Consider the following 25,838-nt stretch of genomic DNA (forward strand, 5'->3'; position numbering starts at 1 on the left):
GAACCACACTGACCTCCGCCGCCATTTTTGTTTTGGGCAATGGCAACCTGAAATCTTATTTCGAGTGCCGGGAACGGAGCTGTGACAGTGGAGTTCAGGTTAGACTAACCAGCAGTAATGATGGCGGTATTGGTATTTACAGATCAAGTCTGTGGACGGACTGATCACCGCCCACTTAGAGAAGGGCAGAAAGCTCCCGGGATTGCGGCGCCAAATCTGACGAGTCACGTGACAAGTGCTACAAAAGGAGCCCAAAAAGTGAGTGACTGCTTATGGCGGGATGCTGTGTGACATGAGGAGGTTACCGCACAGTACACTGAGCGCCTGTTATAGGACAGGCATAGTATTTTGCATGGTGGATATGGGTTGCCCTGTCACGAGCGTTTTCTCTCATTTGTCCCCACCTGTAACATCCATTATTGTATCTTTCGAATGCTGTGGCCCTTTTCAATTCTTTACTCCCCACCTCCCCCAAAAAGGGGTTTCATTTTTTGTTAATCTCTATACACAGACGTATGAGGGCTGACTTTATGCGGGACGAATTGTACTTTCTAGCGGCACAGTGTAATAGGCCACACAATGTACTGGAATAGCGTTCAAAATGCTTTGGTATCAATGAAAAATCTCTGCTGTTTTTTTTTTTTTTTTTTTTTTTATGCCTTTCTCATTGTGCTCTGACGTGTTCACTATATTTGGGTCAATCCGATGGTAGAGATAAATTTATATAGTTTATTTTTTTAATGCCTGGAGTCAAAAGAAGTTGGAGAAAAAAAAATCCATATAGACCTAGTTTAACACTCCAAACTTTCCTGTACTTTGGTGTATGGACCTGCTAAAGGTGTCATTTTATTGTGAGATTTTGACTACTCTTTATCCAAGGGGAAAGGGTTTTTTTTTTTTTTTTTTTTTTTTTTTTGTTTAAATATAATTAAAAGTAAAAAAAATTGTTTTATAGGGGGTTTGATTGTTCAATATACTGCAGCATTACTGTACTGCAGTATATTGTTGTTTTGCTACATCTATAATATGGAGAGAGCTCGGCCCATAAACCTGGGATTTAAATATACTTGTGTGTGTTGTCTGTCCATTGCGGTTTGCCTCCGTTTTGATTCTGTTTTGTCCCTGCGTCTGGAATAGTAACTGAAAAAAAAAAAATGACCTGTCATTAGTTTTTTGGGTTTTTCTGTGGACCTATAGACTTCTATTGCCTTCCATGATCCGCTTAAAGGGAACCTACCACCACGAATCTACCTATAAAGGTGGATCAATAGGACGTGAGGATAGCCCTTCTAAGGGCTAATCCTCACGTCCCTGCGCTGTTTTGTGAACTTATATTATCACTTTATGCTAATTTTGTTATGCGGCTACTGGGAGCGTGGAGTAGCTGTGACTACACGGCGCGGCTACTCCACGCCCCAGTAGCCACTTTACCCCTCCTACCCACAATCTTCGGCGCGGAGCAGAACAGCGCGCCTGTGCGGTCACTGCTCCGAAACAGGCACGGGCCTGCTGTTCTGCGCATGCGCAGACGGCAGGTTCGTCGGACGAGGGCGCGCAGCTGCAAGGAGCTGCGCGTCGAAGATTGTGGGTAGGAGGGGTAAAGTGGCTACTGGGGCGTGGAGTAGCCGCGCCGTGTAGTCACAGCTACTCCAAGCCCCAGTAGCTGCATAACAAAATTAGCATAAAGTGATAATATAAGTTCACAAAACAGCGCTGAGATGTGAGGATTAGCCCTTAAAAGGGCTATCCTCACGTCCTATTGATCCACCTAACACCCGATCTATCTTTATAGATTTGTGGTGGCAAGTTCCCTTTAAAGGGGATTCCCCACAAAGCCACTTGCTGATCGGCAATCTCCTTTGGCTCCTTAGAGATGAACACGGCAGTCCGACCATGCAAGACCGGCTGCTCCGCTCACCTCGGGGAGGGGTCCAACTACGGTTCATTAGATCACTGTTCTCAGGATCTGTGTTTATTGAGAAGCTCACAGATCAGCAAGTTAGGCCATATACTATATATAGGACCTAACGTATTTTGTGGGAAAACCCCTTGCCGATCATTTCGATGATCATGTTCGCAGGCAGTGACAGGGTCTTAGGGTGCAGTCACACGTTGCAGTTAAAACTGCATCGCAATCAGCTTTGAGGTGGTTTTAGGTGCAGTTTTGTCAATTGAACAGGTGAAAGACATGAACTGAACGAGTGAATGACATTTGTGGAGCAGGTTTCCCCTTCAAAATCAAATTAATTCGTTCAGTTCATGTCTTTCACCTGTTCAATTGACAAAACTGCACCTAAAACCACCTCAAAGCTGATTGCGATGCAGTTTTAACTGCAACGTGTGAACATACCCTGAAAGGCACAGTGTCAGCCTATGCATGTGCATACTCAGCTGATGCTAATGTACTGCAGGGTATAATCAGATGATTGCTTGTTCATGTCCCATGGTGGAGCTAATAAAGCTTTTTAAAAAAAATGTTCTTAAATAAAAATTAATAAATAACGTAACAACCCGTAGAATAAAAAATTATTATTGAACCTGCTCGATGAACACCATAAACAACTGTTAAAAACCCTCATAAAAAAGTTAGTACATTTTCAACAATAGGAGATACCAACCCCAAAATGGTAACACTGGAAAATGCATCTCGTCCTGCAGAAAAAATGCTGTCACATGGCCCCAATAATGAAAAAGCTAAAGTTTTATATCCACCAACTAAACTAAATCCTGGCAGCTGCAGGACGCTGTGCCTTGCTCTGCGTCCATAAAACAAGTAACGGGGGGGGGGGGGGTCTCTGTAATCGGGAGAATTTGCATAACAAATTTTAAGATGAGTTTTCTCTTTTTATCTATTGGAAATGTGTAAATTTTAGGGCTAAATGAACGTAAAACCGACAAAGTTTCACTCTTCTAAATTTCATCTCCATTTTGATTTAATTACTACGAAGATCTCAAGGCTTTAAAAGCTGTTTCTGATAGTTTGAGGGGTGCAGATTTGAAAATGAGTTGATATATAGGGGGTTTCTAATGTAATATATTTAAAATTTTAATTAAAGGAAGTCATGCATTATGAACCAAACATACGTTGAGAATGATGTAGCTACACTGATGCAGAAACATATCTTTTTAATCCATGAACTGAGCAGTTTTGCTGAAAAAACAATGATAAAATGATGATAATGAAGCTCTGTCCCTCCTTTTCCTGGCTCAGCGCTTTTCCTCATTAGTTATGCACTGCACCAGAGAATGATGTAATCACAGTGTTTTCCCTGAGAGGCAGAAGTAATCCCCCAGCTGCTGTGTATGAATCATCCAAGTCGGGTTGATAAGTCCTTTATAGACTGTTCAGAAAGCTCTGTGTAATGTTTATCAAGGGCAGCCCGAAGCAACCGAGCTCTCTGAAGGACCACTCACAAGGATTAAACAAGATATGTTTCTGCATCAGTGTAGCTAGAGCAGTCTCAAGATATGTTTGGTTCATAATGCATCAAATCAGATGGTAGATTTCCTTTAAAAACAAGAGAGGAATAGATTCTCATGATAAAGACATAGTTTTGCCCTTCTACAAATCCCTGGTCAGACCACACATGGAATATTGTGTACAGTTTTGGGCACCAGTGTATAAAAAGGATATAGTAGAGCTGGAACAGGTGCAGAGAGAGAGAGCGACCAGGATTATTAGGGGAATGGGGGGATTAGAATACACTGACAGATTATAAAATTTGGGATTATTCAGTTTAGAAAAAAGACGGCTGAGGGGAGACCTCATTACAATGTACAAATACCTGAACGGACAGTACAAGGATCTCTCCAAAGATCTTTTTATACCTCGGCCTGTGACCAGGACAAGGGGGCATCCTCTGCGCCTAGAGGAGAGGCGATTTTACCATCACCATAGACAAAGGTTCTTTACTGTAAGAGCAGTGAGACTATGGAACTCTCTGCCGCAGGAGGTTGTTATGGCCGACTCTATGTACATGTTCAAGAGAGGCCTGGATGCCTTTCTGGAGAGAAAAAATATCACGGGTTATGGGGATAAAACATTTATTTAATTCTTAAAGGTTGGACTTAATGGACTTGCGTCTTTTTCCAGCCTTATATACTATGATACTATGATCCCTAAAAAAGTAAATTCTGAAATCTTGAACATACAGAAAAGCAATGTTCGATTTGTAAGCCACATGATATAAAGTAGACATATGGGAAATGTTATTCAGCAACTCATTTAGGGGGTAAAACATCTGCCTGAACCAAGATAATATAGAATTTTGAAAATGGCAAATTTTTTTTAAAAAATCATCACTTTTTATTTTTTCTGATACTTAAAAGCAAAACCTATCAGCCAAAATTTACCACTACAAGGAATCACTTTGATAAGTAAAAGTGTTCAAAAATTCCCACCATATAAAGCGACGCAAGTCAGAATCCAAAAAATGCGACTTAGCCGTAAGCTATGAACTGGCTGCTTCCTGAAGGGGTTAAATGAAAAACTATGGACAGGTTTCAAAATTTTTTTCCATGGACAATGGGGAAAAAAAAGATAATGTGAAAACATAAATAGGAAACAACGAATCAGTAATGCATCCGTGAAAATCGCTGAACCTCAGATGTGAGAACCACGGTCAGTGGTAAGGCAATAGTTAACTGGTATATGTAATTGTCCAATGATGTGTCTGTTATGCTGAAAGGTGACTGGAGAGGGGCTACCACCTGACCAGGGTGAGTATAAAAACCCCCAGGAGAGGGGGAGAGAGAGACCGAGACCCCTTCTTGTGCTGCCACAGTGATTAATCCCAGGAACTTCTAGTGACTCAGGCCTACTGCCTGGCACTCAGGGAAAGTCCGGAGACTTAAGCCCGGACTCAGTTCCATCTGAACCTCCCCAGCCTGCATCTACTATCAGGCTGCGTGCACCTTTCCTGCGGACCAACTATCCATGAACAAATAATCTGCTGTTATCATGTTTGCCCGTTGCCTGCTGTTCAATAAAGAACTGTAAGTTGATTTGCACAACGTTGCCTTCGTCTGATCCCAGGATACGGCTGCTTAACACCCCGGGCTTCCCCATCCCTCACCCAGGGATTCACCCTACAGACACCTCAGGGGTTGCCCAAGGGAGAAACCAGTACATCAGCCTCTCCCTCCGTATTTATTGCACACACCACCTGCTGGAGACCTGCCTCCAGGCCCACAAGAAAAGGCTAGGCCCCGGTGGGGGATGTTGCACATCCAGTCTATAGAAATATGTCCATGGCCACACAGGTGCACAATTGATACATAAAGTGAAAAATTGTATAACTTTCGCTTACACAAACCATATCAATTATTTGCTGAAAGAGGACAACCCCTTTTAATAAAGTATATAAGTCAATAGATAATAGTAAACTTTGTAATTTACTTTATTAAAGAAACATGGTCCCGTGTCCTTCTTTTCCCTATTAATTTCTTCCTTATGTAAAGGACATCTACCATCAGTTTTACTCTTTAGTCTTTTAATCTATGTATTCCCCCGTTCTAATACAAGTTCCATCCATCCACAGTGCATAGAGCAGGTGACAGTCAAGACTGGTGATGTTGCCGGATCGCCCAGACTAATTAGCATAATTGTTATAACGCTAGATTGTGGTATAATAAAAAGAAACCATAAGGAGCATAATTCTTTAGGAACTTCTTAGCAGGACACTTCTATCACAAATCGCTCTTCTGTCCTGTATCCACCGACAGCTCAGAGATAAAGGAACCGGATAAAGTGTCTAATGACTTAAAGGGGTTTACTCATTTGGCCATATCCATTTAATTCATCTGCCATATACATACATTTCTTCGCTTGGAGGTTATTAAAAAAAATGTTCCTGTGTGCAGATAATTTCCCATAAATGTAGCCATGTTGTCCCTTAGAAATTGGACAAATGTCCTTGGATACGACCACTGCTGCTGGAGGGATTGCAGAAAGAAACAAATAGTTTTTTCATATGAAATGTCAGAGAATTACTTCACGCCCCACAGCCGACGTGTGGTATTAATTGCTAAATACAGGTGGTCAGACAGCGCTCAATAGTGTCTGGCCACTGCTGCCAAAGTCCTGGGGTGGTCGTATCCAAGGACAACTATCTCATTTTTAAGGGACAACCTGTCTACATTTACTGGATATTTTTCTCACATTTATTAAATGACAGATGGTGACAACGTATTCCAGATGGACCGGAGAGGGGCTCCACATGATCGTATATATGTGTGATTAAATAGAAAAGCAAGATTTCAGCAAATAGCATCCTTTGTTTTTCATGTAAACAATTGAAATACATATACAGTTGGCCAGAGCCTCTCCCTATTTTTTTTTGGAATGCGTTTTGAAACCAAATCCAGTCGGAATGTGTGAACACAGCCTAAGAGAGCTGAATCATCAAGGTAAATATTTGTGTGAGGAAAGAGTTAATCATTAGCCTCCTTATCTGTCTGAGGTAAAGGGCCTGCAGAAGGCAGATTCAGGCTACGTTCACACATTGCATTTACATCGCGTTTTTAAATGCAAAACAAGAGCTGAGGTTTAATAACACTTTCAAAACCCTAGTTTGTGTGAACCAGTCCTTACAGTTACGATCAGAATTGGTCAGTCTTGTATAGATTACTGTACTGGATGTATAGGATTCGTATAAACTCACTGACATGTTCTAGTTCCATACATCCTATTGTGGTGGAAAGTGATGTTAAGAAAACCTTCTATTCCTGAGAACATTTTGTGACGTTAGTCTCTAAGTGATTAAGATTGAAAGGTAGAGTGCTCTCTGTCATCTCGCGGGGTAGGGTGCTGATTACCGTCTGGGTGAAATCAGGCTAAATATTATCTGCCAGGCAAATCGTTCTCCATCACTTCTATTGTCCTCCCCCAGCGAGACCTGATCATTAGCGCAGGAGGCCGCTGAATTAGCATACACTGAGTGCTAGGTGACAGCAGAGAAGGCAATTATTTCATTAATACTTGACATAACTGATATGCAAAATATAGTCATAATCTCGTCTCTTTCTAAATAAAGTTATTTTCGGGCTAGCCTCTTTGTGCTATATACATGGTTCCGGTGCTTATAGCCTGGACTATATATATATGTGTGGTGTGTCTTTTGGAGCGCAGTGTGGATCTTGCAGCTCAGCAGTGGTCCTACAGATGGTCCTAGAGCCCATAGGGGCCATCACTGCATAATTGTTATAACCGGCTGATGTTTGTTATTGAGGTGGGAAGCCACCCTACTACTTCTGTGTAATTATAAAGCACTTAGCTGATGGGTTGTCTAGCAGTTTAGATGCTACACATGTTTTCCAGCACATTTCCCCACCCTATTTGCATATTCCTTACCTAGAATAGCAGAGCATACATGGCATAAGATTATAGTATAGACCTGCTTGATACAACTGTGTTATGATCTTATTGCTCCCTGTTTGCAGATCTGATTTACTTTGTGTTGGTGATGGAGTTTCCTGTCGCACATTGGCAGGACTATGCCCGGCTCAAGTGGTCACAGCTCTCCCCGCACGAGAAGGCAAAGTTTTCTCCAGAATCAGATCTGAAAGACAGCTTCAGCTCTTGTTGGTCACACCTCCAGTAAGTAATAATTCACATCCCCTGAGGAAGCCTACCTCTACTACTCTGTTTACCTTTATGTTGTCTAAGAAAAGGAGGTGCTTTTTATTTTTATATATCTTTTCTATTTTCTTAGGCCCCACGGGGGTTGATTGCAGAAATCTACCATCTAAATTAGGCAGGCAGTGTGACTGTAGTAATCGTATATGTGTTACCCATGGCCTCCGTCCTTCTAAAATCAACTTTTAAAGTTATGCAAATGAGCCAGAAGGGCTACTAGTGTTATCACCAGAGCCCTTCCATATTGTAGTTTCACATGCTGTTACACTGTCTCTCCCTCCCTCCCGCACTTCCCCCTCTCTCTCTCTCTGCCTGATGTAATCTCACTGCAACAAAGGATGTTTCATCACACAGTGGGAGGGGTTGTGCTCCTGCACAGTGTAACAGCCTGTGAATCTGCAGCACGATGGGGTCTGGTAACACCCCCAGAGCTCTTCTGGCTGAGCATAATTTTAAAAGTGGATTTCAGAATCAGATCCCTGGGACTGAACACATTGCAGAGAGTGGAGTGCTTGAAGCATACAGAAATGTGATGCAAGGACCCCCTCTCTGTTGAGCAAACTGTAGCACCAGTACTGTAATACAGTGTCGGGCTGCAGTTCGAAATATTTTCATCATATTACTTCTTTTCCCGTGCAATGTGTTTCAACCGTGGGATTCCATGGACCAGCCTCAGGCTGAATTCAGATGAACGTGTGCTTGCCTGGCAGTAGTTTTTACGGCCGAAAACAAAACATGCTCTATATTTATTGCGCTGACAGCCCAGTTCAGTGAGCACACGTTTTGCTCAGCATATTGCGCCCAGGCGCCATAGGCGTCTTTGGAGACATATATTCGTCCACAAACTATATTCGCCCAAATATACGTCCCCACAATCATTGTCTGAATGTGGCATTAAAGTGGGATTTACCACAGTGGCATATGCTGCATGATAAATATGTGCCATTATTACTGCGTATGAAGCTTTCTGAGTCTCAACTTTTATTTTTGGAAGATAATCAGCTATCTCCATCCGAGCTATTTCTGTATGTGTACGAGGAACTTAGGAGTCTGAAGGCTGAATGTTTGGGGTTTACACTATCAATTACTTGACACCAGAAGAGCCTCTTGAAGTTTTGGTGGCCGCAACTTGGGTCATGGCTACTCTCTGATTAGCCACATCCAAGCGAGTTGAGCCTCTTGCCTCAGGAAGCACTACCTGCAGCAAGATAGTGGTCAGCATCAGGAAAGCAGTCTCCTGCTACAAAGCAGCACCTGACACTTAAAGGGATTTTGCCACGAACAATAGTTAGGCCCTATCCACAGGATAGGGCTTAACTTGCTGATCAGTGGGGGTCTCAATGCTAAGACCTCCACATATCACGAAATGAGGATTCCCACGTACCTCCAACTGACCCCTCATCGCTCCGTCAGACTAATGGAGTAGACGGCCATACATGACTGTTCTGCTCCTTTAGTCTCTATGGGGCTGACGGAAATTGCCATGTGCTGCGATCTCCATTAGCTCCATAGAGATTAATAGAGCATAACGGTCATGAGTGGCTCTCTGCTCCATTGGTCTGAGGGAGCAATGAGGCTTGGTTTTCATGATCTGTGGGGGTCTCAGCACTGAGACCCCCACTGATCAGCAAGTTAGACCCTATCCCGTGGATAGGGCCTAACTTTTGTTTGTGGGAAAACTCCTTTAAAAATATTGGGGCAGATTTACTTACCCGGTCCATTCGCGATCCAGCGGCGCGTTCTCTGCACTGGATTCGGGTCCGGCCGGGATTCATCAAAGCAGTTCCTCCGCCGTCCACCAGGTGGCGCTGCTGCGCTGAAGTCCGCTGGAATGCCTCGAAATACACCGGCCTATCCAGGATGAAGGTGAGTGAAATTTTCGCGACACAATTTTTTTTTTAAATGCGGCGGTTTTTCCGAATACGTCGGGTTTTCGTTCGGCCACGCCCCCCGATTTCTGTCGCGCGCATGCCGGCGCCGATGCGCCACAATTCGATCGCGTGCGCCAAATACCCGGGGCAATTCAGGCACAATCGGCGCAAATCGGAAATATTCGGGTAACACGTCGGGAAAACGCGAATCGGGCCCTTAGTAAATGACCCCCATTGTCTCTAAACACCCAATGTCTACTGGATGGGATGGAGGGGGCACCGTACTCTTATTTGCCTCACGCAGCAAAGCGTTTAGGTTCACCCCTGGGCACATCTCCCTCCCATGGGACTACTCCGCTTTATAGTACAAGTCATAAATCTGTCTTAAATGTGGAGCAAGACACGTTAGTTTTAGAGTACAAATTAGAATTTTGCTCTGTAAATCCTCCATATTACATTTGGCTAATATATTACAGATTTTACTCAGTTCTTGCCTTCCGCTGCAGATTTGCTGACGTGTAAGGTAAAGAACCAGCAATCCAATCTACAAAAGAGGTTGACGGGTTTCGGGTCAGTACCTTTTTGTAAAGCAGTCAGTCTGATGTGTTACAGATACTATACGTCTAGGCTGCAATCTGCTGTGACTTGTACAAAGACTATAATATGTTCCCTATTCAGTACAAATGTCAAGAGATGGTTTTAGATCAAATGATGAAAAGAACATTTTGTTGCTGTAAATGGGTGAATACTGTTAAGCAGAAGGGATTGGGATTGCATTTAGTGGGTACACACAGTACAAGCACCTGTCTCTAATTTCTCTCCACAGGCAGGAAGAAGAGGAGGTATTAGAGAGGTTGTGCAGCGATCTGAGCGTTGGGAAAGAACCTCGTGCTGTGCTATTCTACAAGGAAGAGGGAAATAAGAGGTTTGGAAGAAAACAGTACACAGCTGCGGCAGTGCTATATTCCAAGGTACAAGTGGCGGTGATTTAGGAAAAGTGAAATCTCCATTTTCTTAAATGTTGATTCCTTTTATGCTAGATCGCAGGATGTAAAATTGCTTTGCATTCTCAAACAGTCTTTTGTAGTTATTATTGGCCTCCTATCAATGCAGCTTGAGTTTGTCATTTTAATAGCAATTTACTAAGGCTACATAAACACCACTGTCCCTAGTATCCATTACAATAAAGCATGATAAACCAGGGGCACTTACTCGGAGATCCAGGCCCTGTGATTGTCGTAATCTTCTTATTTTTTATCCATGGCCTCCCTTCTTTCTAAAATTAACTTTATTCTAATGAGCCAGAAAGGTGCCTGGGAGTGTTAGCAGAGCCCCTCCATGCTGTAGCAACACAGGCGGCTACATTGTGTCCAACTTGCGCCCCCACCCTCTGCCTGATGTAATGTCACACAATGGAAGATGAGAAGTTCTCCTGCGTGGCACACGTTGGGTGGGCTGGAGAGGAGGAAGGATGAGCGCTCCTCACCATAGAAAATAGTGCCACATTACCGTTATTGCGGCCAAAGAAAGAGCATGTTCTATGTTTTTTGCGGCCATGGCACGGTACAGAGAGCACAAGTTGTGGCACCACAAACACATGTGCTAACATGTTGTTAACGTATTTACGCTGCATTTTGTAAGCACAAATGTTAATAATAATTTAACTGGGGAAAGCTGTTTTAATGTGTCTCAAAACGCAGTGTAAGGGTGAAGACACACATGGCGTTTTTGGGCCGTTTTTGGGCCGTTTTTACTAAGTGCGTTTTCAGATCGTTAAAAACGCATGCGTTAAAAAACGCATCCGTTTTTCAAAAACGCATGCGTTTTTGAAAACACATGCGTTTTTGTCCGTTTTTCATTGCGCAATTTCGGGAAAATGGACAAAACCGCATACATTTGAAAACGCATGCGGTTTTGTCCATTTTCCCGAAATTGCGCAATGAAAAACGGACAAAAACGCATGCGTTTTCAAAAACGCATGCGTTTTTGAAAAACGGATGCGTTTTTTAACGCATGCGTTTTTAACGATCTGAAAACGCACTTAGTAAAAACGGCCCAAAAACGGCCCAAAAACGCCATGTGTGTCTTCACCCTAAGGCTGGTCACACCCGTAGCATTTTTGGTGCATTTCTTTCATTGCATTTTTGCACCCTTGTTAAACGCATCAGTTTTGCATATTGGATTTTTAAAGGGTTTTTGGATAATGTGTCTTAACTTTGTGTGTTCTCCCTTGCGTTTTTTTTTTTGCCAATCAAAGACATCCCTAGTTGCTAGTTCATTGGCATCACATCCATGTTAGGCTGAGCTGCCATGTGGAGAACACCTAAGGGTGAAGACACACGTGGCGTTTTTAGGCCGTTTTTGGGCCGTTTTTAGTTAGTGCGTTTTCAGATTGTTAAAAACGCATTGGTTTTTTGACCTGTTTGGATTAAGATAATTGGTCAAACCTGTCAAAAACACATGCGTTTTTAACTATCTAAAAACGGCCCAAAAACGGCGTTTTTGAGACGTTTTTTTGTCCAAGTGCGTTTTCAGATCGTAAAAAACCGCATGCGCTAAAAAATTCATCCGTTTTTAAAAAAACCGCAAGCATTTTTTGAAAACGCATGCATTTTTAATTGCGCAAATTCAGAAAACCGGACGATCTGAAAACGCACTTAGTAAAAACGGCCTAAAAACGCCACGTGTGTCTTCACCCTAAGGCCGGCGCCACACGTACCGCTTTGTCTACGCTTGCAAACGCAGACAAAGTCGCGCCCACCGGGGCGGGCCTCGACCCGATCGCATCGGCGTTTCTATGGAAACGCCTGCGATCGGGAACGAGCCGCCGGTGTTTTGCGTTAATTTATTTTAATGCGAAACATCGGCGGCTCGTTCCCGATCGCAGGCGTTTCCATAGAACCGCCGATGCGATCGGGCCGAGGCCCGCCGCGGTGGGCGCGACTTTGTTTGCGTTTGCAAGAGCAGACAAAGCGCTACGTGTGGCATCGGCCTAAGGCACCAGCCTAAGGGTGATGCCACACATGGGAGTTTGAACCCGTTTTTGGGCCGTTTTTACTAAGTGCGTTTTCAGATTGTTAAAAACGCATGCGTTAAAAAACGCATGCATTTTTGTCAGTTTTTCCGAAATTGCGCAATGAAAAACGGACAAAAACGCAAGCATTTTCAAAAAACGCATGCGTTTTTAAAAACCGGATGCGTTTTTTAACGCATGCGTTTTTAACAATCTGAAAACGCACTTAGTAAAAATGTCCCAAAAACGGCCCAAAAACGCCATGTGTGTCTTCACCCTTAACCTAAAGTTCGGGTCAGCTCATCTCTACTGACACCTGAATTTCATTCCCACACACATGGAGAAAGTTTATCAGAACAAATTAGCTCACGGGCATCGTCCTGAGTGCTGGTCACAGTGCACATCGGAGGAACAGATAACTTGTATGAAAATACATATATATCTCCTTCACTATAAAACTGTTCATGTACCTTTCTACTGGGCCCCAGGAAAAAAAAAACATTTTCAGTAGACGCATAGTATATTAATCTATCATAATTGTACCCGTTGTTCCCGTCCTGCAGGGTATCTCTCATGGCATCCCTGGCACGGAGGAGCTTGCATTGTGCTTTGCTAATCGCTCAGCAGTCCTCTTTCACCTTGGCCATTACTCTGTGAGTATTTGCTGTACATCTCTACTGTCATTTTGGAGGTTTGTCCTATATGAGATCTCGGTGTAAATCATGATTTTGGTGAGCCCCGTGCTGTAGATCTGGGTATTTCTCAGCCCTGTCATTTTTCTTATTTTTCCTCTCACCCTCCCGCTGCTGTACACTGTGATGTCTCCCTCATTCATCTGTCATTTCTCCAGCGGGGTCTTTCAGTGCTCTATATTTTTTTTTTAATCGTGAAGACTTAGAAGCATATAAATAGCTTGTTCACAAGCCGCAGGTAGCGCCGTAATTGAATTATTTCTCCAAAGACCTTTTTTATCTTAAAGGTGCAGAGTTGACAATTAAATTACCTCTTTGGTACTTATCCGGCAATTTCAATGATTCCTAACTACAGAGTAAAAGAACATTTTTTAATGCAATTACTTTGAAATTGTGGCACATTTTTTCCATAAAGTTAAGGTCCGAATCATAAGCAGCAGGAAAGTTCTAGACTTTTCCTATATTGAAAGTTTAATAATCCCAGAAGAAGGCAAAAGAGACGCCTCTGTCATGGTTGTGTGTATATATATATATATATATATATACGCACCTGCACTGTCCTGTATAGCTGGACCAAGCAGGAATAAAAGGTGCAAGGCTATGAACTGAATTTTATAGGGGTTGTCCCAAGTTTAGAAGTTATGCCCTATCCACAGGACTGTAGGACTGACATCTTGGTCCCCACCAAACACGAGAACAGGAGAGGGGGGATGCCGTTCTCACTAATGGGTGTAGTTGCAGTCTGAAGATGCACCCTGTCACTCCATTATATTTTATGAGAGTGCCCAGGATGGAAGAATGGGATCCCCACTCTCCGGATTGAGAGGGTCTCAGCTGTCAGACCCTCACCAATTAGGAAATTACCCCTATCCTGTGGATTTCGCATAACTTCCAAAGTTTGGACAAACCATTTAACCACACAAACAGAAGCATTCAGGAACTACACTTCCTAGCAAAAAGGTAAAAATGGGTCCTTTATAAGTATTTATTTAGACTGCTGAATGGTGTGCCTTGCCTAGAAGCACAGGGGCTTAGTCTTAATGGGGTTGTACCCACTGTACAAAGTTTTCCCTATGCACAAGTCCGACAGCTTGTACCAAATGCTAGAACAGGACCCCCAGCAATAACTAATGTGTGAAGCGCCAGGTTGAGCAGATGTCCTTCCAATGCATTCACTATGGGAGTCCTGGAGATAGCTGAGCACCGTGCTCAGCAATTTTCAACAGTCTCATACTATTGAATGGAGTGGAAGGATACATGCTCAACCTGCCGCTCCACCCATTGGTGATTGCTGGGGGTCCTGTTCTCACTATCAGTCCCAGCAGTGGGATCATCTTGTTAACCCCTATCTTGTGCATAAGAAAAAACTTGTACAGTTGAAACAACCCCTTTAAGACAAAGCCCCTGTGCTTTTAGAGAAGGCAAACCATTCAGTGCTCTATCTAAAGAATTACTCATAAAGAGCCATATTTACTTTTTTGCTAGAAGTGCAGTTATTGTATGCTTCTGTATGTGGTTAAAGGTGTTGTCCCAAATTCCACAGGATAGGGGTAACTTCCTAATTGGTAGGGCCTCCTCCATCCGGAAAGTGGGGATCCCATTCTCGTGAATGGACCTACAACTCTCATTGATTGCTGGTGCTCCTGTTCTCCTGATCGCTGGGGGTCCCAGAAGTAGGACCCTCACCAATCAGCTTATTATTTCCTATCCTGTGCACAGCTGGTGCAACGCTTCTAACTACTGAAATTTTGACATTCATCTGCTTACGACGTCTTACAATGTTGGATGTGAGATGAAACTAGTGTCAGGCTGTGTGTTGTCTTCTTCAGGCATGTCTGGAGGACATTGATCGGGCACAAGAGAATGGATATCCTCAGCGACTACTCAGCAAAATCCTTCAACGACAAGAAAGTTGTTTGCAGAAACTGAAGCAGTGTGACACTTCTAACACTAAATCCCATAAGACTGAAAGAAATCAGGAGAAAGTGACGGAGAACCCGCTGCTGCCCAATGCATCGCGCTCTCTGAAGCTAAAGTTTAGCACTTCTAAGGGGCGCCACTTGGTGGCTTCTGAGGATATCGCCCAGGGTGAGCTCTTGTTATGTGAGGAAGCCTATGTCACCGTAATAATCCCTAACAGAGAGACAATCACAAAGAAGAGCACATGGGATCTTTCAGTCTCTCTCTGTGATCTGTACTGTCACCATTGCCTGCAGAGAGCAGCGGCTCCTATACCCTGTCCGCACTGCAGCGTAGCCAAATACTGTACTAGTCAGTGCATGGACCAGGCCTGGAGCTATTATCACTGCATTGAATGCTCTTTGGGAGGCCTACTTCTTAATTTTGGAGTATTTTGCCACACAGCACTAAGGACAATTCTGCTGACTGGTTACAGGCAGGTATCAGAGGTCTTGTCACATGAGACATCAGATCCAGTTCAGGCACCTATTCAGCCATATCCCGGTGACTATAGATCCATATTCAGTCTCCTGTCACATAGCGGACATCACAAAGGGGAGCACGTATTTCTCTGTGCACTCACTAGTGCTGCCTTGTGCAAGAAATTGGACATTGGTCGGCTGAGCAGCATGGGAACAGCGCCGCCTACTGACGAGTCTATGTCACTACAAGACGACGTGCAGATACTTGGGTCTGCGGTTCTTCTTCACCTGCTTCAGCTCCACTGTAATGCCCAGGCTGTGACTGTAATACATGATGAAAAATATGAAGGTAAGTATTATTAGTGGTAGTAATATACCAAAATAAAAAGCCCTAGTTGAACCATGTAAAGTAATCAATACTCTACCTCTTAACGCTGTAATATTAGAGGGTAGATTTAATCAAATTTATTTATGGCTCAAGATTTTTTTGGACTATTGAGATACTAGGTTAGCTACTGGGGGGTGGGGAACCAAGTGTTAAATTGGGCTTCGCTACCACAGGGGTGATGGGTGATAGCGGCCATTGAAAGCACAGGGTTGTCTGTCTGATTCATAGGGCGCCTAGCTGGGCAGCAATAGTTGATGTTTGTAATTACAAAACTTCCACTTAAAGTAAAATGAAATGCCAGGCGGTGGTCCTAATACTATGTAGAGATCCAGGGTAATATTTTACGTGTAGTACAGCGGTACAACCCACCATTGAGGTAATTATGTGGTTCTGGTTAAAGAATCATCCTTACTGTCAGGTATTGGGGTGTGCTTATTCTGTACCTGACAACAAGATTTCCTCTTTTGGTTATAATTAAATAAAATCTACCATCAGAATCCATCATGATAAACCAGGTGCACTTACTCATGGATCCTGGCCCTGTGACTCTGGTAATCTTCTTATGTATGTTATCCGTGGCCTCCTTCCTTTCAGAATCATCTTTTAAAATTATGCTAATACTGATTAAACCTACATACAAGGTTTGCGTTCTTAGAATATTTGTAAAATCTGCCTGAATAGAATGTTTGAAAGCAATATTCATTTTTAATCTCAATAAAATGGGCTGAAGAATCAAATCTCAGACTTTCTCTGTGTGTCCCCCAGTGGTTATATCTTGGTAAATGCCACTGTTGAACAATGGATATAAAAAAAAACACAAGTTGGGCACACTGGGGCACATAAACTTACCTGTCCAACGAAGTTCCCCGAAAGTGCATTGTCGATCACGCACTGTGCCGCATTCACCAAGATCATGCACCCGATCCTGCATGAGTCACTTCCCCGCTCAGGTCCGACAGAGTTCACCTTCTTCTTCCTGGTGCATTGGATTGCGACACAATTTGAAAGTTAAATCCCTTGCTCAATCCGAATCAGTCGGATCGTCCAACGGCAAGCCCCCCATTCCCCCCCCCCCCCTGATTTCTGTCTAATGAAAGTCAGTGCAGCTGCGCCAAAATCTGATCACGTGCGACCCAATCCCAGAGCAGACCTCTTTTAAATTCCTGTCACTGCTGGTACGTTCCTAAACACAGAGACCCACACTAATTGAGGTAAAAAAACAGAGCCAGCTTGCTGTTATGTTGGAAGCAAGCTCAATGCCCTCCCTGTCTGACACGTTTCTGCATCAGCCCTTGTAGCTGATGTGTCATCAGAAGCAACATCGGGTATTCACAGGCATAAAGTACAGACCTCAGGGCTTAAAACAGGTACATTGGTACAACAGTCACCTGAGTCTACCAGTGCTATGAGCACTGTAGCAGACATAAATTTATGCTAAGGAGCAAGAAGGACTCTGGGGGTGTCTTACCAGAGCCCCTCCATGCTCTGGCTTTGCAGGCTGTTACTTTCCCCTCCCTCTGCCTTCTATAATCTCACACAGTGGGAGGGTGGAATTGCTCCTGCACCGTGTACGTGTAATAGCCTGTGAAGCTACAATTCTGGTAACACCGTTCTGCCTCATTAGCCTAATTATAAAAGTTGATTTTAGAAGGAATGACGTAATGGATAAAAAAATTCAACATTTAAAAGTTAGAAAATTGTAAAAATATTTTTCAACTTTTTTTTTTCCTGAATTGTTACCCCCCCAAAAACCCAGCCAATCAGCAAAATGATACTACTAATACACACTACAGTGTGTCGCGAGAAAACAATCTCAAAATCAGTTGGGTAAGTTAAAGTGTTAAAAAGTTGTTATGACACGAAAGGCACTGGTCAGAAAAAAAAACGAGCTGAGTCTTGGCTCGAACTGGCTGTGTCCTGAAGGGGTTAATGGTTTTATGTATTGTTGTTGTTTTTTTTTTTTTTTATTGTTCTTCCACATTTAACAGCGTCCACTACTTCACTGGTGGAGAGCAGCAAGAGTTCACGTCTAGCCACAGGACTCTTCCCTGTCCTGAGCCTCCTAAATCATTCCTGTGACCCAAATACCAGCGTGTCCTTCCAAGGGAGATGTGTCATGGTCCGAGCTAACAGAGCAATCAGAAAAGGAGAGGAAGTCCTCCACTGCTATGGTACGGGTTTCTAGTAAATTGTACTTGGTAAACCTCATAATACTTTTTGTTAGGATTCAAACAGATGATGTGGTCGGACCGGACTACTTGGACCAATCAGTGCAGAGGATGGGATTCATAATGATATATGATACAAGGAGTCTCCTCTTCATAATAACAGCAGGGAAGAAGGGACTCCTTGAATCATCATGCACAGTGTCCTATCCTCTGCATTGTTGTGGGTCTAAAAAATTGAGTTAGTGCATGGTCCATGATTCACGGATCGACCACCGTCATCTGAATGCGTCTTTAGTCTGTAGCTGATAATTCATTGTAGTATTTATTTCGCTTATTTGTGGTCATCATCCCGGACATATGACCGTCTTATATAAGTGCATCATGAACACAGTAATGTCATAAGATCTCAGTACTCGATCCTTTTCTTTAATGTCTTCTAGGGCCTCATAAATTACGAATGAACTTTGCAAAAAGGCAAAACTTACTGAAGGATCAATATTTTTTTACTTGCGAGTGCGAGGCTTGTACCCAAGAGCAGAGGGGGACAGAGGACACAGCCACTGATTTCTGCTGTCCTAAGTGCCATTCCTTGCTAAAGGTGATGTGTTACCATATATCAAAAGCTAGAAAAAGTGTATAGAATTTTTGTAGCTATGTATATATGGTGTGTGTGAAACCAGAGCTCACGTTAATAATAATAATACTTCTTTATTAATATAGTGCACACAGATTACGCAGCGCTGTACAAAGCATGTCAAATTGGTCCCTGTCCCCATGGAGCTCACAATCTAAACAACCTAATAGTATGTTTTGGAGTGTGGGAGGAAACCGGACTACCCAGAGGAAACCCACGCAAACACTGAGAGAACATACAAACTCTTTGCAGATGAAAATCATAATGCCTATACGAGAATCAAGGACACTTGTTTATGTAGTTTTATTTATTTTAAAAAAACTTTTAGGTGGATAAATCCGCTTGATAGCTTTTTCCTTAAGATCACGGTTTAAAAGAACAGGACATAAAAACACCTAAAAAAATTTTTAAAAAACAAACATTTTATGAAATGATAGGCGGTGTCCGCCAAAGCCTGGTCTGGGGAGATAGGCGGTGTCAGTCATATTCTAGTTTGGTGGAGGGGGGCACCAGCGTCAGCAATAGGGTGCAGGTTGAACTTTTTGAGGAGACGGAAAAAAAAATTTTGTGCATCCCTTATTTCATTACTTATGTATTTGTATCACGGAAAATGTCATACTCTTCCTTAGTTAAAATTACTTCTAAAAACTGGTGAGAGAAGTATTATTACCCTTCTGGATAAATGTTAGTGTGATGTCTGTGTGATAGCCATGTTTCCTTTCCCTGTAAGGGTGAAGATGACCTGCAATGTGTCAATGAATCCTGTGGACTTCGGTTGACAAGAGATGACGTTGGGCTCCGTCTGCAGAATCTTCAGCACGATATTCATAGGGCTCAGGAACAACTGCAGGCTGGCCATTCAGGTAACTACAGGCAGACCCCGGGTTACGTACAAGATACGTTCTTTAGGATTGTTTTTAAGTTGAATTTGCATGTAAGTCGGAACAGGGATCTTTTATAATTGTAGCTACAGACAAAAAAAAATTTTTGTCCATGTGAAAATTGGATTTTCTATTTTTTTTTTTCTGTAATGGAAACAAGGATTATCAATAAACCTCCATTACAGACATCTTAGAGCTGATCATTGCAGCCTGGGAGTATAGTAACATCCAGAGCTTCACCAGAGGTCGGAGAGGTCGGACCATTGTCTGTAAGTCGGGTGTCCTTAAGTAGAGGATCACCTGTAATGTATATGAAATCGCAGTTTAGTTTTTTAAGTATTTGGAAGCATTGATGCCCTTTGAGAAGGCGTCCGGCTACTGAGTGTTCAGCACATGCGCACTGCTACTCTGGAAATTGCTTTTATCGGGTAAGCTTAGAAGATTCACTACCCGCATGCTACTTCAACTCCCTATTAACCCATTCTGTGCACTCCTCCCATTAAACACCAAATACCAATATCCAGACTTCCCTGCAGTCCCACTGGCCTTGGACTTGGACTGATTCATTATACCCCCTCATCCTAATAGACTGTAAGCTCTTGAGAGAGGGCCCTCACTCCTATTGTTCCACTCTGTAATCTCTTATTTTGTTTGTTTATGTCCCCTATGATTTGTAAAGCACTACGGAATATGATAGCGCTATATAAAGATTATTATTATTAAGCTCCAGCTGAAATGCTGAATTCTTTTTACAGGCTTTTACTCTCTCTCCTGACTTTAACATTTGTTGGTGGCCATCTTTTCACGTAAATAGACTTCCATCAGTGGACAGCAATGAGGCCCAACATTGATGCTCCCTGAACCATGCAAGACAATTGAGTACTTGCTGTGCCTGGAGTTCTACACCATTCATCATCCGCTTGCACAGGGCATTGCTCTTAATGCAGTTCTAATTAGTGCAATCTATGGACAAAGGGTGTCCACTTGTTTGCCTTTCTGTGACTATTCTGGTCTCTATGTATCTCTGTTACAACCTGCTGATACTCTAATTTCAGCTGTCACTTCCGTCTGAGAACATCCTGCTTGGTGTGGTACCGATGAAGAATTGTTTGTTGTTTTGGTCTCATGATGTCAAAATGTGAACAGCATGATGAGGAGGACTGTTTGAATACCAGTTCTTATTGACCCAAGAAATATATTGGGCGATTCAAAAGAATTTTGCCATTTAGCTCCTTGTTAGAGAACAGCAGGTGCACATGAAATATTGACTAGGTGCACATGTGTATTCAAAAGTTTAGAGACGGTCATAGTTTACCAGGTTAGAGAGCATTTAAGGTTTATCTAGAAATTCCAACCACAAGCCAAATATCCCTAACTTGTTGTTAGAATTGTGTTTTGTAACAGATGACAGAATGAATACATTTACATGAGGGATCTGATCTAGGTTATAGGCATGGAACCATAACGTCTCCCAATAGATTGAGATACATGTATCTCATTTTTGGCTTGGCTTTTTCTTGTTTATTAGGGACTTTTTTTTAGGCGCATGTGCACTTTTGCAAGTTTTTTGCGTCTAAGACAATCTCCCTGTAGCTTACCTGAGTTATCACCCAGTATCAAATGTTAAAAGTTGCTTTAAAAAAAAAAAAAAAATTTAATAAAATTTGGCACAATCCACACCTGCCCCCTACCAGGCGGAGGAAATGTCATGGAGCTGTTTTCTACTTTTTGGCAAACTTATTTGTGACTTTTTCTTTAAAAAAAAAAGTTGCTTATACTGTACACTAAAGATTTTAACTCCTCAAACGCCACATGTATTAATGAGGAAAGACCACTAAGAAGAAAAGCCAAACAAAGATAAACTTAAGACATAAGATACACGAGCCCCATTGAGTTCTGCTAGAGCAGTGCTTAAGGGGGTTGTCACTTTAGTAAGTGTAGTTAATGTTATGCAGAATTTTAGGAAATAATATATTGATAAGACTTTGAGGCGCTGAACTTTCAGAACTCTTGATTGTCAGCACAACATTGGATTTGAGATCAAGGCTCATATATTTATATGCAAATACAGACTGACTCCTTCAGAGATGTTTGGTATTATCATAAGTTACTTTTTGGTGCCAGTCTGTCCGCAATAGTTTCTCCAAGTATCATGTCTACATCATTTATTTTCTTTCCTTCAGACATAGCGATAAGGAGGCTGATGTCCTGTTTATCAGAAGGTAAAGAATTCCTGTCTGGGAATCACATGCTGCTCGGAGAGATCTTTGATCAGTTGGCTCAGGCTGAAGCCTCAAAGGGTATATTTTTCTTTTGTGTTTCTGTAGGGGTTTTTATGGAAAAATTGGTAAATACTATATGTGCCTTCCAAATTTTACTTGACCCTTACTGTGCTTTGTAGGTGAATGGGCCGCTGCAGCAGGGCACCTTAAAAAGAGTATTCAGCTTGTGGGCCAAAGGTATGGACCTTCCAGCATAGAACTTGGCCATGAACTTTTCAAGCTTGCTCAGATTTTATTTAATGGGTAAGTTAATTTGATTGACATTGATTTAAAGGGGAATTCTAGTAATAACATGTTACTACTTACAGGTCATATAAGTTTTATAACTGCTAGGCTGGTGGAAAACCAAACTCTGGTCTTTAAAACAAGGCACACAGTTCCATCCCAGCCGCTAGGCTGCATACAGGGGGCTTGAAATATAGAGCAGTGGTTCAAGGGGTATTTAATTTAAAACATTGTTGAAGACTTATCCATAGGTTAGGTAATCAATATGGTCATCAGACCATCGCTGACCCCCACTAATCAGGTTATATAATAATAAGAGAATACAGCTATGATTGCTGGGGCCAGCCACTACACAGACTTTCCACTCCTTTCCATGTTCTTCCTCTGCTAGGAGGCTGCCAGAGATAGCTTCTTAGTGAAGTCTCAAGTGTTGGGACGAACACTAATTTGTGGATAGGTCACCAATATGATTTAGAAAACCCCTTTTAGAATTCATGTTGCCAACAGTGTACTTAAAGGGCTGACGACAATCTCCGTCAGCTCCATTTAGAAGAATGGAGCAGAACAGACATGTGTGGCCGTCTGCTCCATTCATCTCAGGGAGCGACAGTTTTGATAAATGAGACCCATTGAGCCTGTCTTGCCTGTATAGAACTGTTGGTCAGGGTAAAATAGCCTAAGGATGTGCTTTGCTGTCTCCATCAGTCCCTTAAAGTGTGACTGTATATATATGACTGTAATAGTCCTTCATTTAAACACGGGACACTTATGGCACTTATCAGGGGTCAGGACCCCACTAATCTAGAAATTATCACTTTTGTAGTGGATAGGTGATAATGTAGTGCTGGAAAACACCCTTACCAGTGCCTTAAAGTATCCATATGTGTTGTCACAAGTGTTAAATCTCTGTACACATTCTGTTTTGCAGACGTGAAGTGGTCGAGGCTTTGGGTATCATTGTAAGAGCCCGGGACATTCTGTTATCCCACTATGGAGCTGACAATAATATGGTACAAGAGCTGCAAGAAATGAGAACATGTCTGCTGGAGCTTCCGGGTATTCGGGCTGTATAGGAGAGATATCCCATCGTTCACATAGGGACCACGTGTTGGTCATGGTGCAGGCCGCTCATCTCATATGGATCGATCATGTACCTGGCTACAAACATTACCCTGTTTTGATCCTGTTTTTGCACACGGTAGTGTGTACATAGCCTAAACTTTACCTCTGTTCTTCAATTCACCACTTTTTATACGACTGCATCCCCCAGCACTTGTGACCTCCCAGGATACACTTGCAATTAATGTATCTTTGAGAAGTGACTTCTGGGGAAACGTTCCTGGCTAATTAGACTTGTTACTGATTCTGTGGATGCTGTTCTTCCCATTGCATGAATTATTTTTATAAAGTGAATATCTTGGGTTAATATTCTGGCGAAGCAATGAAACAGGGGAGACAAGATTCCTGAGCAATAAGTAAATCCGACTTTATTGCATTGGATTGTTCTAGCATATAGCAGAGGGTAGGAGTTCAGCTGAGACCTCACCAGTATATAGCAGAACACCAGCTAATTTCTTGTAATGCAAACAGATATTGTTTTTCATTTCATTGAATTTAATAATCATTATTTTTTGAGAAGAATGCAAACCCTTATTAAAAATCCGCTACTAAGGGTTAAGTTCACATCTGCAGTGAGGATTCAGTTCTGCTCTGTTAAAGAAGCGGAACAAAAATATAACGGAAACTCCTGGGTGGTAAAAATGACTCCAGAGGGGCCACCTCTGGCGTAGATGTGAACTTAACATATGAAAATACAGATTTGAGAATGGAGATTTCACTCCGGCAGACTCTTAGCTCCTGTTTTTGTCTTTGGTTCTGTATAGGGGACAATAAATTGTGTGCATAGGTATGTACTTTGCCTGTAATACTTGGTAGGTACCAGATTCAGCATGGTGATTTTTGTTAAAAATTACAATCATAGTTTACAAAGATCTTTACTAGAAGCACCAAATAAACCAGTATTTAAATAGCACCTACACAGATTGTCACACAATATCCAATCCAAGGCTCAGAAGCCAGGTTGTATTGGCTGCCATTATTATAATACATGGAAGTATAAGGGATCCTGTTCTAACAAGACAACCCCTTTAACAAAATTTGAAAAAATTCTTGGGGACAAATAACTTTGAGTAAATGCAGACCAGACTCCTTTGAAAGATAGCACTTCATGTTTTGTTTTTACACACACGTTGAGCTTATGTACCAGGATAGCTCCTGCTGTATATACTGAACGTGACTATAGATGTATACTGCAACACAGAGACATCCTTTTTGCATCCAGCAGGAAACACAGGATGAAAAAAAGCACAGCAGTCTGCTCTATATCATTCTGCTTCCTTCTGGAAGCAGCAGTATACACTCCTTGGCAATTATGGGCCATGGGGGATGGATATTACTGTATGGCATCTATCCCTGGCCTTCGCTGGATATACACTCTGAACAGCAGCTGTAAATAGCTGGCTGGTGTTGATGTTTCCTTCTCCTGATTTCAGAGGGGAGCTGTTGATCTGTCAAAGGGGAGCTGACAACCTTATGTATGCACTTATATTGGGAGAGCTTTCACTAAACCATTTGTGGGCGAGGATTTAATTGTTTGAACTTGGCTAAATCATTTAAAGCACTTCTTAGGGGAAAAATATTATTTAAAAATATTGACTGATTGACTGATACATTAATGTATTCTGTGAATGTCTGGTCTTTTAAACAGCAAAAATAGGGTCACAATACTGCGCTAGTTAATTATCGAACCTGAGATCCAAATTCTTTGCATAGCTATGTAAAAGTTTTAAAAGATAACCTTCTGCTTACCTGCTCCCACCACTAGAGGGAGCTTAGGAGCATATTTGTATACATTGAGGTCAGTAATAACATGGTATGTAGTAAGACCTCATGCTCCCTCTAGTGGTGGCTGCAGGTATCTAGCATTTATATTTTAGATCTATGTCAATGCCATAGATTCAAAGTTACATATCAGACAATCGAGCACCAATTAAGAATATTCAGTATTAAAAAATTTGTCCATGCTGAATTGTTGACCTATAAAGCACCATGTTTGTATTTAGGTTTATATATAAAAAAAATAGGAGTAAGACCCCTGAATTCTGCAGATAAAATTATATTTGGGATAAGAGGGCGAGAATAGTCCCAGTGTCCATAAACATAATCCAGGATTCATTGTCAGGGTAATTCGTATCATTGCCAACAGTCCGAAACCAACGGGATACGTGTCGTTTAACGGGAAAGATTTTTGGGATTCATTACTTTTCCAATGAACAGGAGAGCGCCATTGCTGTCAGAGCGGAGAACGAATAGGAATGGGTGGTCCAGGTGAAACTGCAGTGGGAAGTGGTGGCGGGTGCTGGGGTCCACGCGGGGTGCGGTTTCGGCTCCATCTTCACTGAGTTCCAGCATAGCCTTATGCATGACATGTGTGAGCCTCACTGACTTGGAAGAGATCTTACTGAAGTCAGGAGTGGAGAAAAGAGTTTGAAGCTCTGAAATAACAGAATACATTGCATAAGACCCAGAGGTAAAACGGATCACAACAAACATCTTGACTTTTTTTTCCCCCTAAGTATAAATAGTCTAATACACAAAAAAAAGAAAA

The 25,838-nt window shown here is 42.3% G+C and overlaps 2 protein-coding genes across 3 annotated transcripts in view; one reads left to right on the top strand and one right to left on the bottom strand.

The window, feature by feature from the left end:
- Positions 1-13: 13 nt before the first annotated feature.
- SMYD4 (SET and MYND domain containing 4) lies at positions 14-25,838 on the top strand. 2 transcript variants are annotated; one of them, XM_072138111.1, is made up of 11 exons: positions 17-258; positions 7,441-7,597; positions 10,334-10,478; positions 13,084-13,173; positions 15,042-15,942; positions 17,970-18,152; positions 18,590-18,747; positions 19,514-19,646; positions 21,848-21,964; positions 22,066-22,189; positions 23,100-25,838. In XM_072138111.1, the coding sequence occupies exons 2-11, from the start codon at positions 7,464-7,466 to the stop codon at positions 23,242-23,244; spliced, it is 2,130 nt and encodes a 709-aa protein (XP_071994212.1). In that variant the 5' UTR covers positions 17-258; positions 7,441-7,463; the 3' UTR covers positions 23,245-25,838. The 2 variants fall into 2 exon arrangements, with proteins under 2 accessions (XP_071994213.1, XP_071994212.1); XM_072138112.1 differs by lacking the exons at positions 21,848-21,964; positions 22,066-22,189; positions 23,100-25,838 and adding an exon at positions 20,420-21,178 and having other exon boundaries at positions 14-258.
- The window catches only part of SERPINF1 (serpin family F member 1), a 58,168-nt gene continuing 56,007 nt past the window's right edge, over positions 23,678-25,838 (bottom strand). Inside the window, exon 8 of the mRNA XM_072138116.1 lies at positions 23,678-25,725. Within this exon, the coding sequence (XP_071994217.1) occupies positions 25,463-25,725 (263 nt within the window). The 3' untranslated portion in view covers positions 23,678-25,462. The remainder of the gene's footprint in view (positions 25,726-25,838) is intronic.

The sequence above is a fragment of the Engystomops pustulosus genome, chromosome 2 (assembly GCF_040894005.1).
Source record: "Engystomops pustulosus chromosome 2, aEngPut4.maternal, whole genome shotgun sequence".
Taxonomy (NCBI): domain Eukaryota; kingdom Metazoa; phylum Chordata; class Amphibia; order Anura; family Leptodactylidae; genus Engystomops; species Engystomops pustulosus.